We start from the raw sequence: 18,921 nt of genomic DNA on the forward strand, positions 1-18,921 counted from the left end.
TGGACTGTTCCCAAGAGCGGGACCCATTTCTCGTTGTGGGCCTCGTCTGAGGGGTCGTAATTTGCACAAGCTCTCTGTCCTGCCTCTGTCGCATGAGAGACTAGGATGCGAGTCCATTTGGCCATATTATCTGGGGTCAAATGGGCGCGGGCTTACTCTCCAAATACCGCTGGAAAATGAATCCACAAGCGTCCAGCAAATGCTGTGGGGTGCTCTGTCTTTTTCTGCCTACATTTGTTTCGGCCTTTGTTATAGCCGATCGCATCTAGGATCGCTGTGTGCATTTCTTGGAGTGTGCCTCATCCTACATTCTGTGCAGTACGAAGTCTTACAACACCAGGTTAAAGTCCAACAGGTTTGTTTCGATGTCACTAGCAAACAAACCTGTTGGACTTTAACCTGGTGTTGTAAGACTTCGTACTGTGCTCACCCCAGTCCAACGCCGGCATCTCCACATCATGGCTACATTCTGTGGGTCGGGAAGGGCTGCCACGACTGAAGGGTCGAGGCTTAAAACTGTGAGTTGACTTGCTCATTTTCATCCAGGCTGTACATAGTCGCCTGCTGTTTTACTCTAGCAAAGAACTGGTGGGGTCCGATGTGGGTAGGAACGGTGTAATTTTATCACACGCGTCCCATAATTGGGTTACGGTTAACACGGTCGTGTACAGGAAATCTGGGTCTCCTTCTGTTGTGGCCCTGCGTTGTGTGGTTACAGGGTTCATAGAGGTGTGTTCTGCCTGTGCAGTCGGGGGTTGGGGTGCGTTTCGTTTCTGGGGTATTCCCTGTGTACATGTCTCATGTACATATCTGTGGGCAGTCTCATTTAACTCCTGATCTCCTAACGGGGCCGTTTTCCTGATCGAACTGGTGTCCAAACGTGCTCTGAAACCCATTCTGAACAGAAAGCAGAGATTGCCATTCTGCAATTTGCTTTCGGCACTTTGCGTGATCTACTGAGCTCTGCCTTTGTTCCGTCGTGGAAGTGTGGAGCGCTCGTAGGGCTGCTTTTAAGTCGTTGCACTGTTTCTGCAACTGTTCAACCTGTTGTTCGGTTTCCTGTCTTACCAAGACCGCGCGTTGCGTGTCTTGGTAGGCTTTATCATATTGGGTTATCATATTGGCCATCTCTTTTAGCACTCTGGGATGCATTCCATCAGGGCGAGGAGACTTGTCTACCTTTAGCCCCATTAGCTTGCCCATCACTACTTCCTGAGTGATAACAATCATCTCAATGTCCTCACCTGTCATAGCTTCATTTTCATCAGTCACTGGCATGTTATTTGTGTCTTCCACTGTGAAGACCGACCCAAAAAACCTGTTCATCTCCCATTATTAAATCTCCCTTCTCATCCTCTAAAGGACCAATATTTACCTTAGCCACTCTTTTTTGTTTTATATATTTGTCGAAACTTTTACTGTCTGTTTTTATATTCTGAGCAAGTTTACTCTCATAATCTATCTTACTCGTCTTTATAGCTTTTTTAGTAGCTTTCTTTTGCCCCCTAAAGATTTCCCAGTCCTCTAGTCTCCCAGTAATCTTTGCCACTTTGTATGCTTTTTTCTTCAATTTGATACTCTCCCTTATTTCCTTAGATATCCATGGTCGATTTTCCCTCTTTCTACCGTCCTTCCTTTTTGTTGGTATAAACCTTTGCTGAGTACTGTGAAAAATTGCTTGGAAGATTCTCCACTGTTCCTCAACTGTTTCACCATAAAGTCTTTGCTCCCAGTCTACCTTAGCTAGCTCTTCTCTCATCCCATTGTAATCTCCTTTGTTTAAGCACAAAACACTGGTGTTTGATTTTACCTTCTCACCCTCCAGCTGTATTTTAAATTCCACCATATTATGATTGCTCCTTCCGAGAGGATCCCTAACTATGAGATCATTAATCAACCTGTCTCTTACACAGGACCAGATCTAGGATCACTTGTTCCCTCTTAGATTCCATTACATACTGTTCTAGGAAACTATCGCGGATACATCCTATAAACTCCTCCTCAAGGCTGCCATGACCAACCTGGTTAAACCAATCGACATGTAGATTAAAATCCCCCATGATAACTGCTGTACCATTTCTACATGCATCAGTTATTTCTTTGTTTATTGCCTGTCCCACCAACATGTTACTATTTGGTGGCCTATAGTGACTTTCAGTGACTTTTTTGCCTTCCTATTCCTGATTTCCACCCAAATGGATTCAACCTTATCCTCCATAGCACCAATGTCATCCCTTACTATTGCCCAGATGTCATGCTTAGATAATCATAATCCAACCCCTTTACCATCCACTCTGTCCTTCCGAATAGTTTGATACCCTTGGATATTTAACTCCCAGTCGTGGCAATTCTTTAACCATGTTCAGTAATGGCCACTAAATCATAGTCATTCACGATGATTTGCGACATCAACTCATGTACCTTATTCCGAACACTACGAGCATTCAGGTCAAGTACACTTACGTTGGCATTTATACCTCTGTTTTGAATCTTAACACCTTGATCAGTAACCTCTCTTAAGTTATTTTTCCTCCTAACATTTCTCCTAATTTTCCTTGTCGTTGAACCCATATCTTCATGTAACAACCTGCCACGTCGCTTTCCATTTATGTTTTTACTTCCCGTTTTATTCCTTTTAGTATTACTGGGCCTATTCACTGAGCTCCCCTCAGTCACTGTACCTGTACTGTCGCCCTTTTTGATTTTTGACTATGGCTTCTCTGCCTTACACTTCCCCCCTTACTGCCTTATGTTTCTGCCTTTGTTTTACTACCTTCCGACTTCCTGCATCGTTTCCCATCCCCCTGCCACATTAGTTTAAACACTCCCCAACCGCTCTAGCAAATAACCCCCCTAGGACATCAGTTCCAGTCCTGCCCAGGTGTAACCCATCCAGTTTGTACAGGTCCCACCTCCCCCAGAACCGGTCCCAATGCCCCAGGAATCTGAAACCCTCCCCCTGACACCATCTCTTCAGCCACGTATTCATCCTATATATCCTGTCATTTCTACTCTGACTAGCACGTGGCACCGGCAGTAATCCTGAGATCACTACCTTCAAGGACCGACTTCTTAACTTCATTCCTAGCTCGCTGCATTCTGCTTTTAGGACCTCATCCCTTTTTTTACCTATGTCGTTTGTACCGATGTGTACCATGACCACTGGCTGTTCACCCTCCCGCTCCAGAATGTCCTGTAACCGCTCCAAGACATCCTTGACCCCAGCACCAGGGAGGCAATATACCATCCTGGAGTCTCGTTTGCAGCCACAGAAACGCCTGTCTATTCCCATTACAATTGAATCCCCTATAAATATTGCACTGTCACACTTATCACCCCTCCCCTCTGCAGCAGAACCAACCGTTGTGCCACAAGTTTGGCTGTTGCTGTTTTCCCTTGAGAGGCCATTCTCCTCGACAGTATCCAAAGCGGTATATCTGTTCTGCAGGGGAATGGCCATAGGAGACTCCTGCACTACTGGCCTCGCTATCTTGCTCTGTCTGGTGGTCACCCATTCCCTTCCTGCCTGCAGAGTCTGAGCCTGCGGTGTGACCACCTCTCTATATGTGCTGTCCACGATGCTCTCCGACTCGCGGATGCTCCACAGTGTCTCCAGCCGCCGCTCCAGCTCTGAAACTCGAGCTTCCAGGAGCTGTAACTGGAAACACTTCCTGCACACATGCTGACCTGGGGACTGGAACTGTCCCCAGCCTGCCACATGGAGCAACAGGAGCAGACCACGCCTTGGAACTGTCCTGCTATGAATTATTCCTTTAAATTAAACCTTTGAAATTAAACTTTAGAAAGATGTTTTTGTGTTGGATTATATCCAATCTCCTGTATATTATTTCATTAGCTTTATCCGAGTATTTGTCTTGCTTGATCTGACAACAAATTCAATAGTTATTTAATTGAAATTAAAAAGTTATTTAAATCAACTTAAAAATAATAATTTAAATCAACCCAAAATAGTTATTTAAGTGAGATTTAAAAATTTTAAAATAGTAATTCAAATCAACTTTAAAATAGTAATTTAAATCAAATTAAAACTAATAACTCCACAAACATTCAAATTTAGCCTCGCCTGTCTTTCAGCCAATCAGGTCACAGTCTCCTGTGACGCCACTTTACCGGGTTTTTTCTTCAATTTTCCAGCTGTCCTACCTGCAGCACTGTCCCACGCAGGTCCGCTCCCGGAAGATAAGTGAAGGCCTCGATCTGGCGCTGCCTTTATCCTCTCCCAGGGGCTGTAGAAAGACTTGGACAGGCTAGGAGAGTGAGCAATGAGGTGGCAGATGGAATATGATGTGGAAAAGTGTGAGGATATGCACTTTGGTAGGAAGAATGGAGGCATGGATTATTTTCTAAATGGGAATAGGCATAGGAAATCAGAAGTACAAAGAGACTTAGGATTCCTCATTCAAGTTCTCTTAAGGTTAAGGTGCAGGTTCAGTCGGCAGTTATAAAGGCAAATGTCATGTTAGCATTCATGTTGAAAGGAATAGAATACAATCTTGGGCGGGATTCTCCGCGAACCGGTGGGACGGGCAACTCAGGCGCGAAGGGGTGGCTTGAACCACTCTGGCGTTGGGCCGCCCCGAAGGTGCGGAATCCTCCGCACCTTCAGGGGCTAGGCCGGCGCCGGAGCAATTTGCACCCACCAGCCGACACGGAAGGGGATTGGCGCCAGGCCAACCGGCGCCAAAGCGCCTCCGCTGGCCGGCGCAAGTTGGCACATGCGTGGGAGCGCCAGCGTGTGCTGGCGTCATCCCAGCGCATGCACAGCGGCGTTCATCTCCGCGTCGCCCATCGCGGAAGAATAGAGTGCCCCCAGGGCACAGGCCCGCCCGCAGATCGGTGGGCCCCGATCGCTGGCCAGGCCATCGTGGGAGCGCCTCCCGGGGCCAGATCCCCCCGCACCTCCCCCCCCGGAGGCCGCCTGTGTAGCCAGGTCCCGCCGTTAAGTACCTCCTCTAATTTACGCCGGCGGGTCCGGCTGAAACCAGCGGTCACTCGGCCCATCGCGGGCCGGAGAATCGCCAGGGGTGCCACTGCCAGCAGCCGCCGACCGGCGTGCCACGATTCCCGCCCCCGCCATATCCCCAACACCGGAGAATTCAGCAGCCGGCGGAGGCGGTATTCACGCCACCCCTCAGGTGATTCTCCGACTCGGCGGGGGGTCGGGGAATCCTGCCCAAGAAGTCTCGCAACACCAGGTTAAAGTCCAACAGGTTTGATTTGAATCACTAGCTTTAGGAGCACTGTTCCTTCCTCAGGAAGGAGCAGTGCTCCGAAAGCTAGTGATTTGAAATAAACCTGTTGGACTTTAACCTGGTGTTGTAAGACTTCTTACTGTGGCCACCCCAGTCCAACGCCGGCATCTCCACATCATGGTTCAATACAAGACCAGGGATGTGCTTCTGACGCTGTTTCAGGCTCTGGTTAGATCCCATTTGGAGTATTGTGAGCAGTTTTGGGCCCGTATCTAAGGGATGATGTGCTGGCTTTGGAGAGGGTCCAGAGGAGGTTCACAAGAACGATCTCTGGAATGAAGAGCTTGTCGTACGAGGGGCGGTTGAGGATTCTGGGTCTGTACTCGTTTGAGTTAAGAAGGGTGAGGGGAGATCTTATTGAAACTTACAGAATACTGCGAGGCCTAGATAGAGTGGACACGTAGAGTGTGTTTCCACTCGTGGGAAAAACTAGAACCTGAGGCCACAGCCTGAGATTGAAGGAACGATCCTTTAAAACTGAGATGAGGAGGAATCTCTTCAGCCAGAGGGTGGTGAATCTGTGGAACTCATTACCGCAGAAGGCTGTGGAGGCCAAATTACTGAGTGTCTTTAAGACAGAGACAGATAGGATCTTGAGGATCAGGGGTTTTGGGGAGCAGGCAGGAGAATGGGGATGAGAAACATATCAGCCATGATTGAATGGCAGAGCAGACTCGATGGGCCAAATGGCCTAATTCCTTATGGTCTTATGTGGAGTTGTGCCCCTCAAGCTATAAGCCCCTGGCGACAGACTAGCGATCTGTTTGGGGAATTACTAGCTATGGAAACAGACAAATGTTTGCCTGCACTGTCCACTAGGTGTGGGAAGAGAATTGGCATTTCTTTCCCTCACCAGTCCTTTAGCCACACGTTAATTCTCCTTATCAGATCTGCCTATTTCTATTTTTTAAATAAATTTAGCGTACTCAGTTCACTTTTTCCAATTAAGGGGCAATTTAGCATGGCCAATCCACCTACCCAGCACAACTTTGGGTTGTGTGGGCGAAATCCCCGCAAGCACGGGGAGAATGTGCAAACTTCACGTGGACAGTGACCCAGAGCCCGGATCGAACCAAGGACCTCAGCGCCGTGAGGCAGCAGTGCTAACCAATGCACCACCGTGCTGCCCCTGATCTGTCTATTTCAATTTAAATGTGCACATGGCTTGGGCAATAACCTAGACTCTAGAGATCATCAGCTTGATGTTTTTCATTTAATAACCTTTATTACTGCCACACATAGGCTTACATCAACATCGCAATGAAGTTACTGTGAAAATCCCCTAGTCACCACACTCCGGTGCCTGTTCGGATACACAGAGGAAGAATTCAGAATGTCCATTTCACCTACTAGCACATCTTTCGGGACTTGTGGGAGGAAACCGGAGCACCCGGAGGACACCCATGCAGACAAAAGGAGAACATGCAGACTCCACACAGATAGTGACCCAATGGGTATCGAACCTGGGACCGTGGTGCTGTGAAGCAACAGTGCTAACCATTGTGCTACCATGTCTCCCTTTAGCTCCTAATTCCTGATACCCCTGAACAGGATTCCTCTCAGTTCTTACATTTGTTATTGTTTAACATGCATCACAACAACTGGATATTCCATTTCTCTTTCCAAATTCCTCTCCTGGAGATATTGCTTACCTGAGCGCCCGTTAGGCAAAACACCCTTCAGGGCTCAATCTGCTATCGTATGACAGTGATGCTATCTGTCATCTTAATTATATAATTTCCTTTCAATACCATGGGGTGTATTCTCTGCCGGCGCGGTTCTCCTCTGGGACGGCAGCATACCCCCGCTTGCGGGTATCCCGGCGTCGTGTGGTGGATACAATGGGAAATCCCATTGGTCAGCTCCGGGAATGGAGAATCCCGCTGCCGGCGACGGCTCGCTGTCGAGAAACGGGGACGCGGATAATTCACCCCCATATTTGTACTCTGCTTTTCCACAAGTTTGCCATCCTTCTGAACCATGATGCCTTGATCTGCATTGTGACTATCTTCACCACAATCTTTCTCATTGTCCTCAGGGATAGCAAGTATATTATACCTATTGGATAGAACCAATGTTTTTGAGACCTCCTTCTCATTCTGTGTTAAGTCTCCAGTACTTGGCTTCGTAATAGTCACATCCTCCTGTGGTAGTCACCACTGTTGCATTATATTGTATATATGGGTATTACGGTAAGGCCCCTGTACTACGGGGGTAGATCCCTGCCTGCTGGCTCCGCCCATTAGGTGGAGTATAAATGTGTGTGCTCTCCGAACAGCAGCTATTTCATCAGCTGCTTTAGGAGGCCACACATCTCTGTGTAATAAAACCTTGATTACATTCTACTCTCATTTCGTCGTAATCGATAGTGCATCAATTTATTACACAGAGATTTTTTAGACATGGATCTCCGCATCAAGCCGGATCGCCTGCAGCTGCATCCTCAAGCAGACAACGCCAAAATCGACTTCCAATATTGGCTCGCTTGCTTTGAAGCAAACATCGGGTCTGCACCAGACCCAAACTCAGAAGCATAAAAGTTCCAGATTCTGTACACGCGGCTGAACTCCAACGTTTTTCCCCTTGTCCAGGACGCGCCTACCTACGCAGAAGCCATGGCGCTACTCAAGAAGAATTACACTCAACAGACCAACAAGATCTACGCCACCACCTCCTGTCCACGCGGCACCAACTTCCCGGTGAGTCTGTGGAAGATTTCTGGCGTGCCCTGCTCGCCCTGGTGAGAGACTGTGACTGCCAGGCTGTTTCGGCCACTGAACATTCGAACTTGCTAATGAGAGACTCATTCGTTACGGGCATAGGGTCTGACTACATCCGCCAGCGCCTCTTAGAGGGGGCCACGCTTGACCTCGCGGCAACAAAGAAACTTGCGCTCTCATTCGCGGTTGCCTCACACAATGTACGGGCATATGCCCCCGACCGCACGGCCCCCCCCCCCTGTGGACCCCGCCAGCAGCCACCCCATCGTGGACCCCATCAGCGGCCGCCCTCAGCCAACCCCACGCCTGTGCTGCGTGGCAGCCAACCAACCCCGGGGGACCCAAGTGCTACTCTGCGGACAGACAAAACACCGCCGGCAGCGCTCCCCGGCGAGGAGCGCGCTCTGCAAGACCTGTGGCAAGAAGGGACATTTCGCCACAGTGTGCCAGGCCCGCTCAATCGCCGCTATTGCCCCGGAAGCCCCCACGTGCAGCCAGTGGGCGCCACCATCTTCCTCTCCTCAGACCACGTGCGGCCCGTAGGCTCCGCCACCTTGCTCCACTCACAGCCATCGTGCTTGCCTCAGAACCAATGGGTGCTGCCATCTTGCCTGCCCCAGGACATGTGCGGCCCATGGGTGCTGTCATCTTATCCGCCTCAGGACCCCTGCCCGTCGGGCACCTCATCGGGCCACTCATCCCCTGCAACTGCCGACGACCAGCCGCGCCTCGCCTCAGTCACGACCGACCAGTCTCGACCGCACAACCCCGCGTCCGCTTCGATAAAGGTAAAGGTCGATGGGCACGAGATATCCCGCCTTAAGGACTCCGGGAGCACTGAGAGCTTCATCGGTAAGGCGCTGCTCCCTCGTGGTCCACTCCGCTAACCAAAGAATCTCCCTGGACTCCGGATCCCACTCCGTGGCAATCCGGGGGTATTGCATCGCCACCCTTACCGTCCAGGTCATAGAATTCAGTGGCTTCCGGCTCTACACCCTCCCCAACCTCTGCGCTGCCTTGCTACTTGGCCTGGACTTCCAGTGCAAGCTCCAGAGCCTAACCCTGAAATTTCGCCGGCCCCGACTGATGTGTTAGGCAGGTCGGTTCGATGGGGACTGCACTTGATGCAGTGATGCGAGAAACAGACCTCTAACACTGTAGAAGATCCAATACGGTTTTAGTGAACAATAGAACTAACATACATCTTTAACTGTGGGTTGACACTATACTGAACTGACTGGAGACCTAGTACTAGCCTGACCAGACTTACTAGCTACCGCATGGTGTTTGCACTGTGCTAGCTTGTGAACTCTGACTGCCTCAGTGGCTGGGTCCAGAGATAGCGGGAAACCTAGTGCCCTCTGGCTTTATAGTGGTGGTGTCCTGTCTGGTGATTGGCTGCACTGTGCTGTGTGCTTACTGGTCATCCTGTGTGTCAATCACTGCCTGTCTGTACATCATTATATACATGCGTGGATATTATGACATCTCCCTGATGTGTTGGGTAGGCTGGGTCGAAGTAAACTGCACTTGATGCAGTGTAGCGAGAGACAGATCTCCAACACTTGATAAAATACAACATGATTTTATTCAACATCCAAACTGTTATACATGTTCAACTGTGGGTTGACACTATGCTGACTTGACTGGAGACCTGACACTAGCCTGCCCAGACTAACTTAGCTACCACATGGTGTAAGCACTGGCCAGCTCACGAGCTCTGACTGTCACAGAGGCTGGGTCCCGAGAGAGCGGGAAAATTGGTGCCCTCTGGCTTTCTTGTGGTCGTGTCCTGTCTGGTGATTGGCTGCTCTGTTCTGTGTGCTTACTGGTCATCCTGTGTGTCAATCACTGCCTGTCTGCACTCCATTGTATACATAGATGTATATTATGACACTCCCCCCATTTAAAAAAAATGAATAAATACTAAGGTGTGGATGCTTATAAATATATATATATATATATATGTGCCTGACTATATACAGAAAGATGTCTAAACGAACGTATATACATAGGAAGGTTGCGATAGTGCAGATACATGGCAAACAAAATGATATTTACAGAGGTCCAATTGGTGAAGTCACAAAAATGTACAAAAGCTCAGTCTTTAGATTTAGTCGTTGTGGTGGGTGCCGAATTCTCGTTAATCGCCGCAGAGGCGGATTAGAAGCCGCCTGCGCTTGGAGAGGCGGGATCGCTGGCATCGCGGTGGGCGCGTGGACCGGCTGGACTGCTGGTAGATTGGTGGAAAAATGCTTGGTTTGGCGCAGATGGTGTCGAGGTCGGATTTTGAGATGAGATTCGCCAATGCGCCGGTGTCCAGTTTGAACCGGATGCGAGCCTTGTTCACTGTGAGAACAGCAGACCACTCGTCGTCGGGATCCACATGGAGGATCGAGAGGCGTTGCGTAGATGTGGTGGAAGGCAGCGCATGTGTAGTTATGATGCCCACCCGATATGGGGACTTGAGGTACTGAGCATCAGGGTCTGTTGGGCTGTTGGGATCGCAATCTGGCATGCCTTGTTGTATTGAGCGGACACTTCTGCGCCTCAGCTGGGTTCGCTGGCTGCTGAGCGGTGGAGCAGATCTGCAAAGGGCTGCGTAGTGACCAATCTTGCCACACTAGACACCGGCGTCCTTTTGCCAGACATTGCCGCTTTAAGTGGGCGGAGCCACAATTAGGACACGTCATGACGCCGACGTCAGCGCGTTCCATGCGCCATCGCACATGCGCAGTGCGATAGGTCGACGTACCCACCTGCGCAGTCGGGTTATCGGGCTCATCGACCACTCAGTCGGAGCGCGCATGCGCAGGGACCCGGGAAAAGCACGCGAAACGGCCACTCTCCTCGATGCTCAGGCCCTGCATTTGTGCAATGGCCTGCACCCATTCCGCCTCATGGGAGGCCAGCTTCGCAGTTTTTGCCGCCCTGATGTGGGAGTAACGATTCTTAGCATGCTCATGGACAACGCACGTCTCGATAGCGACAGAGAAGGTCAACTGTTTGACTTTCAGGAGCTGCTGCTGAAGGGAGTCGGAGTGGACCCCGAAAACGACCTGATCCCGGATCATGGAATCAGCCGTCGAGTTGACGAATGTGATATAAAATAGTTACTTTGGAGATATTAGTTAATGTAATGTAGAAATAAGCCACTTTGATTCTGGCAGGTAGAGACAAAGGGATTTGAGACCGCATGGAAAAAGCAGGAAGAGGTGTGTCTACGAGAGTGATGCTGCATTGATAGGGGCCAGAGAAAGGGATTGGAAGTGAGCCAATCAGAATAGATCAAACAAGTCAGGAGGGACATAGGATGACCTATGGGTGTCGAGTATGTGAAACTTGATACCATTTGAATTGATTTGCAGAGATCCCTTTGTCTCTTTGTTCATTCGCTTTCTGGGATGTAGGAGACTGGATGTCTCTTATGTTTCTGTGAAATGAATCAAGCTTGCAAGCTGAATAAAATAACTTCTTTTTATGTGCGAATCCATCTCGACTTTTATTGAGGCCAGACTGACGGAGAAAGAATTTTGGGAATCAACATTTGGTGCCGAAAACCGGGATTTCTCAGGGCGATCCTGATCCAACTGCGAAATCAGAATTAGACTGATTATGAACAGGAGGATGGGGAACAAAGGGCCCTCAATGTAGAACTGGAAAACGACCGCGCATTGATTGTTCCCCTCTTCTTATCGTCTGATTAGTCTGGTCACTCGCGGTTGGCACAGAAAGACCGCCTCGACGAAATCACAGGTCAGTCTGGGGATTAGCAATTTAATTGATGGGATTTCATATTGTTGTTTCGGCTTGGGTTAGGGTTTTGGGTTGATGTGACATCGCAAATGATGATTCAATTCCAAGTATAAGGGTTCAGAGGCTGATGGGACTTCAGTAATGAAGGTTCAGTCTATTATATGGGTTCAGGGGCTGATGGGACTTCAGTAATGAAGGTTCAGTCCAGTATAACTGTTTTTAAATCTGAAGATGGTTCAACTCTATGTGTGAGTGTTTTAAATATATAGTTGATTAAGCTAAAATTGTCTCCTTGGATTGTATTGGCGAAAAACACAGTTCCGAGGACTAGTTGAGATTGTGGGGAATGCTGCATATTGGTTGAAGCAGAAGTCTCTCAAGGGGTTAACAGCAGCAGGCAAAGTTGAAAACAGACAGTGCTTCTCACTCAGGCCTTGAGATAACAGCACCAGTCGCTAGTGTGATCGGATACCTTTCCTTTGAGTCAGTGAACACCAGCAAAGTTACGTTTTGAATTAATTAAAGGAAACCAGTGGGTTTCTCCACCTCTTTGATAAAAGTTATTATTTTCGAAAGCAATTGATTGAAATTGCCAGAATCTTAAGTTTTACTTACTTGAAATAAGGTTTATCTCATTTTATCTGGAGATTAATAGAAACTTAAAGAAGATCATGGACACCATTTTAAAAAGTGTCAATCTGGAGATGATAGTTGATTTTGCTAATACTTATGTGTATGTAAAAGAAAAAAAAACTTGTTAAAAGAAAAATTGTTAAGATAAAGAAATAATTAAGTTGTAAATGTTATACAAGTTTGTGTTAAGCAAATTGTAAATTTAGTTCTGAGTTGAGATCAGAGCTAAGCTTGCAAGTTGCAGTAATTCAATTTGAATTTTCAAACATTTTTAAGTTTAAAAAAAAAAGAGCAAATAGAGACAGGAAGGACCTGGGTCACACAAGAGACGAGCTACGTAGTTCAATGGCTGGCCTTGAATTGACAGAAGAAGAGAAATTCAATAATTTGGAAAAGTCAGTAAAAGTTCCGTCTGCACCCATAGCATGGTCTGCGCTCATTCCAGAACCACCAGAGTACAATAATATATACCCAGTCATTGCTCACCAGATTTCAAATATGCCAGAAACTCAAGCCCTTTTGGGTGATAGTGTGGGTCCTGATTTACCAACTTCACAACCGGAAGAGCAAAAGGAACTCTGTCCCACAAGCCCAGTTAGCTCTAGGACAAGATCTCGGACAGCGAGAGAGGGGCTTGACGCTCACCAGAAACAATTAAGCATATCACCTAAGTCTCCCCAAACTAAGGAGAAATCACAAGATACGGGAACAAAGGAAGCTGAAACAACTTCGTTTGAAGAGAAAGAACTCCCCCTAGTGACAGGGAGAGACGTTGAAGTCTTGGAACAACCAGGGGAAATAGCTAGAGTGCCCCCTGGTGACATTCGGAGACAGTTACCGATTAGGAAGATGCGAAACCCTGACCCAGGGACTGCGGGAGCGAACCCCACGATAGACGTTTACTTCCCATGGACACCCAGTGAGATGATGGCTATTATGGCTACAATCCCAGATAGAAAAAAATCTCCTGCTGCCTTCGTGGATTCCTTGAGAACTACCATCTCAATTTATCAAGCTGATTCAAGGGACCTCTGGGCCCTAGTCCAGCAGATTTTAACCCCAGCAGAGTACCGCAATTATCTTAACCACCTGAATTATGCTAGTCATGCCGCACTCCAGCAGGCCTATGCGTTAGACGACGATAGAAGGACACAGATCTTGAATGCGTTGAATAGCACATTTCAAAGGCCCATAAATCTTTCTGTTATCTTAGACCTAAAACCTAGGAAGACTGAAGAGCCAGTGGAATTTCTGGAGCGTTTTAATGAAATCTACCGGGGGCAGTCAGGCGATTTGCTGTATTAAAATGGTCAGAATTCCCCTCAATACTGTGCTATGTTAATGCATTGCCTATCACCTTCTGTGGTTACTGCTGTGAAATGTAATAACATAAATTGGACAGAGAACGACCCTTCCCAGATGGCAAGGGCAGTCAGATTTTACTGGAAGGAGGGTGTAGGCCAAGAAGGAGGCTCAGTTACAAAGGTTAAGACTGAGTATGTAATGAAAAAGGATGATCTGCGACCTCAACAAGCGGCAGAAATGGTAGTTTACCAGCAGGAGCCCCAATATAGTGACTTTGGGTGGGTGGATCAGCGAAGAGGAGGATGAGACAACAGTGCTATATTTCTATCACCCCCCAGTGGTGGACATTAGACGTTGAACAGTCACTGCATCACGTTACCCTGGCCTATGACAGAACTGGACGAAACAGGGAGTTGGAGGACAAATACCGGCCATTACTTGAGACCGAATGGCCAGTCAAGGTTACAGCCACAGTCACGGGAAAAGAAGGTACAGCCGATTTTGTTACAATATCACCACATTTATGGCCACAGTCAGCTTCGGTAAGCCCTCATATTACACGTCAGGTCCATGACCAGTACCATGCCAGGGATATGGGGCGAATGGTCAGGAGGGCAGTGGATCATTCAGATCCAACAGACTACGCACTTCAAGTCATGCCGGACGGCACTACCATAAAATATTTTGAGGTCCCTGAAACGATTAACACTCGACTGCAGCATCACAGGGGACATGATGTTTTGGAATATGTCAATCCACAGGTCTGGGCGGAATACCCATCACAAGTGGGAAAGACAAATGTTACACCTATTAAGGTGATGATTAAGGATCATGTAAAGCTACCTTCCATTCGACAATACCCCCTGAAATCTCAAGCTGCTCCATCAATAGATAAATTAATTCAAGAGCTGCTGAAACAGGGTATTTTGGTCCCTTGCCAATCAGAATGTAACACCCCCATACTTGCTGTGCCTAAACCAGCCAAACCAGACCAGTACCGATTAGTACAGGATTTACGTTCAATCAATGCCATCGCATAGCCATTACATGCTCTCACCCTCCAACAGGATATTACGGTGTATAGCTCCCACTCGGTCATCGCACTACTGAGGCAACTGCAGACTCAGCATCTTACCGCAGCTCGTCAGAATAGGTATGAGATATACCTTTTGAACAATCCACGTCTGACATTTAAATACTGTACCACTATCAATCCAGCCTGTTTTCTTAGCGGTCCCCCTGTCCATGAGGACGCGCCTGGTCACGACTGTTTAGCCTTGATTCAGGAAACTACCACAATAAGGGGCGATTTGAGTGACATTTCGTCAGAACAACCTGACATGATTATGTGTGGTCAAATATCCCACCGGGGTTTAGTTAATGACCTACTGCAGGCCCTCCTTATGCCCGCGCAGATTTCCGTTATTAAATGCGCTGCCCACACGAATGGTACAACCCCAGTTGACGTTGGTAATGAACGAGCAGATCGTGCAGCGCGAACAGCCGCGCAAATTCAGCAAGTGATGGTGCCTAAGATGTTAAGTTAGACTAAACGATCTACTATAAATATGTCTGCTTCTGACAAGTCAATGCCAACCATCCAAGACGTCATAAGGTTACAGGAGGACGCTCCTGAGAGTGATAAACAAATGTGGAAACGGTTAGGTTATACATATGATTCTGTTTCCTCTTTATGGACCACGCCTGCACATCAGACTTGTATGTCTGATGTGCTGGCTTTATGGGTCATTGAATGTGTACACTTTGCAACTCATTGTGGGGCTCGAGGGACTAGTGATTTGTTGCTGGACACTTGGTGGCACCCTAAAATGCAGGGGTTGGCCCAAAGTATCAGTAATCGGTGTTTGATTTGTCAGCAATATAACACCGGAAAAGGTATCCCTTGTGGGAAGGGGCAAACCCCGTTGCCCAGTGGTCCCTTTGAGACGCTCCAAATGGATTACATTGAGTTGGAAAGGTGTCAATGTTACAAATATATTTTGGTCATTGTGGATGTGTTCAGCAGATGGGTTGAGGTGTATCCGACTATCGATAATAAAGCCGCTACTGTGGTTAAAGTCTTGATGAGGGAAATCATTCCCCGGTACGGTATACCAGCTCAGTTAAGTTCTGATAATGGGCCTCATTTTATTGGACAAATTAACAAGGAGTTTTGCTCCCAGTTGGGCATACGCCAGCAGTTACACTGTGCTTACAGACCGCAGGCGGCCGGGTTGGTTGAGAGACACAATCAGACCCTCAAAACTAAATTGGCTAAATTAAGAGCAGACACGGGACTGACATGGCTTAAGTTGCTCCCCGTTGCCCTCTTCCAGCTGCGGGTTACACCTGCAGGACCGGCCCGGCTCTCTCCCGCCGAGATTCTTTATGGCAGGCCTCTTAGAACTCCCTGGAGCCTGCAGGTTCCCAGACTGGTTCAGTTTCATCAGATGACTGAAGAAATGACCACCTATGTTCTAGCCCTCACGCAAGTGCTCAAGGAACTCCATGGCCAGGTCGGCGCGGCTCACCAGCCATTGCCCCCAGTACCTAGCTCACTTTCAGTCCAGCCCGGTAGTTATGTCATGGTCAAAAATTGGACTAGGAAGGGGTCGGAGCCGCGATGGGACGGGCCCTTCCAAGTTCTCCTTACCACCCCCACAGCGGTTAAAGTGGAGGGCCGAAGTACTTGGGTCCACCTACATCACTGTAAATTGAGTCCATCTCCACTACTGTAAAAGGTCGGATACTAACCTGCCTCCCTTCTCCAGTGCTATTTTACAGGTGTGGAGCATGATGGAGTGGAACGCATCGTCTGTCTGATATTTGGCTTCACTTCGCTTGGCGTGTTATTGGCGATGGACAAGGAAAAGGGGAATATTATGTATCTGTGTAGCCCCAACCAATCTACAAGGTTACATCACCTCTGCAAAGGTGATGTTCTTCGCTGCCCCCATATACGAGGACATGGTATCGACTCATGGAAGGTCATCAAAGTTAAGGAGAATGCAGGAGTCATGAAGCAGTTGCACCGGTCCCGGCGATGGGAAGGGAACATTATATGGACATTGCCTTGTTTTCGGAATACATGTAAATTCGATTTTGGATGTATTAAGAGTGGTACAATAAAGGTAAAATCAGGCTGTCAGAAGAGTGTAGGAAGAGGCTATGAGAAAGAGAAAGGGACTAGAGAGAGGACGGGGCGTATGAGAAGGGAAGTACAGCTGGAACGTAGGTTACCGGGAGATACACTTAAGTTAATTAAAGGCCAAACTGAGGAAAACCCAGGTCGTATGAATCTCTTCTACCAGATTTACCACCGCTTGTATGGCCAGGGACGGGTTGTCTGCTACCCAAACCCCGCAGCGGTGTCTAGGTTATTTTCTGTTTCACCGCTTTGCGGCACTCCCCAAACGGTGGTTCATTGTCAGCATTCCGAACCACTGCCCGATCAGGTCACTCTTCCTTACGATCCGGGTTCAGCACCACCGGCTATTTGCCTTCCCCTTCCTCGGGATAATTCCCATTCACAGTACGATAGGCTGCGACGGTGGAGGGCGTACATACCTAGCCACTTCACTCCCAATAGGGATTCCCGGTTGTACGAGAATTGCTTCAGCAGTGAAGGATATGGCTGTTTGCTGGTAGAGGTGGACACGAATATAACATGTCTGTTTCCCACCTGTACGGACAGGAGGTGCCATATCACCCAGGTGTCTGGCCAATGCGTTTGTTACAACACCACTTGCGTTCCATTGAACGCCGGCCTCCAGCTCCTCTGTGGCTGGGCGAATGTCTCTCATATCACTGTTGGGACTAGGGCTTTCCGCATTGCTGGGCGGCCCGAATGGGCATTTCAAAGTTGGATAAACTGGGAGGTGTGGGGGGTTCCTTGGCTGTCAGTGATCGGGATTATTTTATTTGCGGCCTTACCATCTTGGGAAATGAAACCTTGGGAGCCCTCGGGGCAATAACCAAGGAGTTGTCTCAGCTACGGTTGTTTGCAATGCAGAACCAGTATGCTCTTGACTATCTTCTGGCCCGTGAGGGTGGGGTATGCGCCATAGTACAGGGCAAGTGTATCATGGGAGTTCAGGACTTGACCGCTAACATCACTAAATTTATGGATCGCATACGGGATCACTTGGACGGGATGCAGGATCCTGGCTCTTGGGGTAACTGGGGATTTGGAGGATGGAAGGACTGGTTGATAAATATGGCCATGTATCTAGTGGTAACTATCGGCTGCATCTTTGTGGGCCTGGCCATCCTTAAATGTGTGATGGGTAGAATGCGGGGTGCACTGGATCAGATCAACGCCCCTCAAAACTTAACTGTTAAAATCCATGAGGGTGAGGCAGATGAAGGGGGGCTAAGACAGGACTTGGAAATGCAGCGACGGATCTTTTTAGATGGGGAACCGTAGCTATGGATTGGATAGTTCGGTTATCATGGAATGATAAAAGGAGGGAATGACGAATGTGATATAAAATAGTTACTTTAGAGATATTAGTTCATGTAATGTAGAAATAAGCCACTTTGATTCTGGCAGGTAGAGACAAAGGGATTTGAGACCGCATGGAAAAAGCAGGAAGAGGTGTGTCTACGAGAGTGATGCTGCATTGATAGGGGCCAGAGAAAGGGATTGGAAGTGAGCCAATCAGAATAGATCAAACAAGTCAGGAGGGACATAGGATGACCTATGGGTGTCGAGTATGTGAAACTTGATACCATTTGAATTGATTTGCAGAGATCCCTTTGTCTCTTTGTTCATTCGCTTTCTGGGATGTAGGAGACTGGATGTCTCTTATGTTTCTGTGAAATGAATCAAGCTTGCAAGCTGAATAAAATAACTTCTTTTTATGTGCGAATCCATCTCGACTTTTATTGAGGCCAGACTGACGGAGAAAGAATTTTGGGAATCAACAGAGTCATAGTTACATGACTGTGCTAGGATGCGGAGATGGGTCACGAAAGACTGAAGAGGTTCATCCTTACCCTGAAGCCTCCGCTGGAAAATGTACCGTTCAAAGCTCTCATTCACCTCAATGTCGCAGTGGCTGTCAAACTTCAGCAGGACTGTTTTGAATTTTGTTTTGTCTTTGCCGTCAACGAACGTGAGGGAGTTGTAGATGTGGATGGCGTGGTCTGCCGCGGTGGAGAGAAATAGCGCAATCTTCCTGGAATCCGATGCTGCTTCGTGGTCGGCAGCCTCGATGTACCAGAGGAACTTT

The 18,921-nt window shown here is 48.1% G+C and overlaps 1 protein-coding gene across 1 annotated transcript; it reads left to right on the forward strand.

Annotated features, from left to right (window-relative positions):
- The first annotated feature begins 419 nt into the window (after positions 1-419).
- LOC140428332 (uncharacterized) lies at positions 420-18,550 on the forward strand. The gene is made up of 2 exons (XM_072514687.1): positions 420-518; positions 16,459-18,550. Exons 1-2 carry the CDS (start codon positions 459-461, stop codon positions 17,659-17,661), a joined length of 1,263 nt encoding a protein of 420 aa, XP_072370788.1. The 5' UTR covers positions 420-458; the 3' UTR covers positions 17,662-18,550.
- Positions 18,551-18,921: the final 371 nt, after the last annotated feature.

The sequence above is a fragment of the Scyliorhinus torazame genome, chromosome 8, assembly GCF_047496885.1.
Source record: "Scyliorhinus torazame isolate Kashiwa2021f chromosome 8, sScyTor2.1, whole genome shotgun sequence".
Lineage (NCBI taxonomy): Eukaryota > Metazoa > Chordata > Chondrichthyes > Carcharhiniformes > Scyliorhinidae > Scyliorhinus > Scyliorhinus torazame.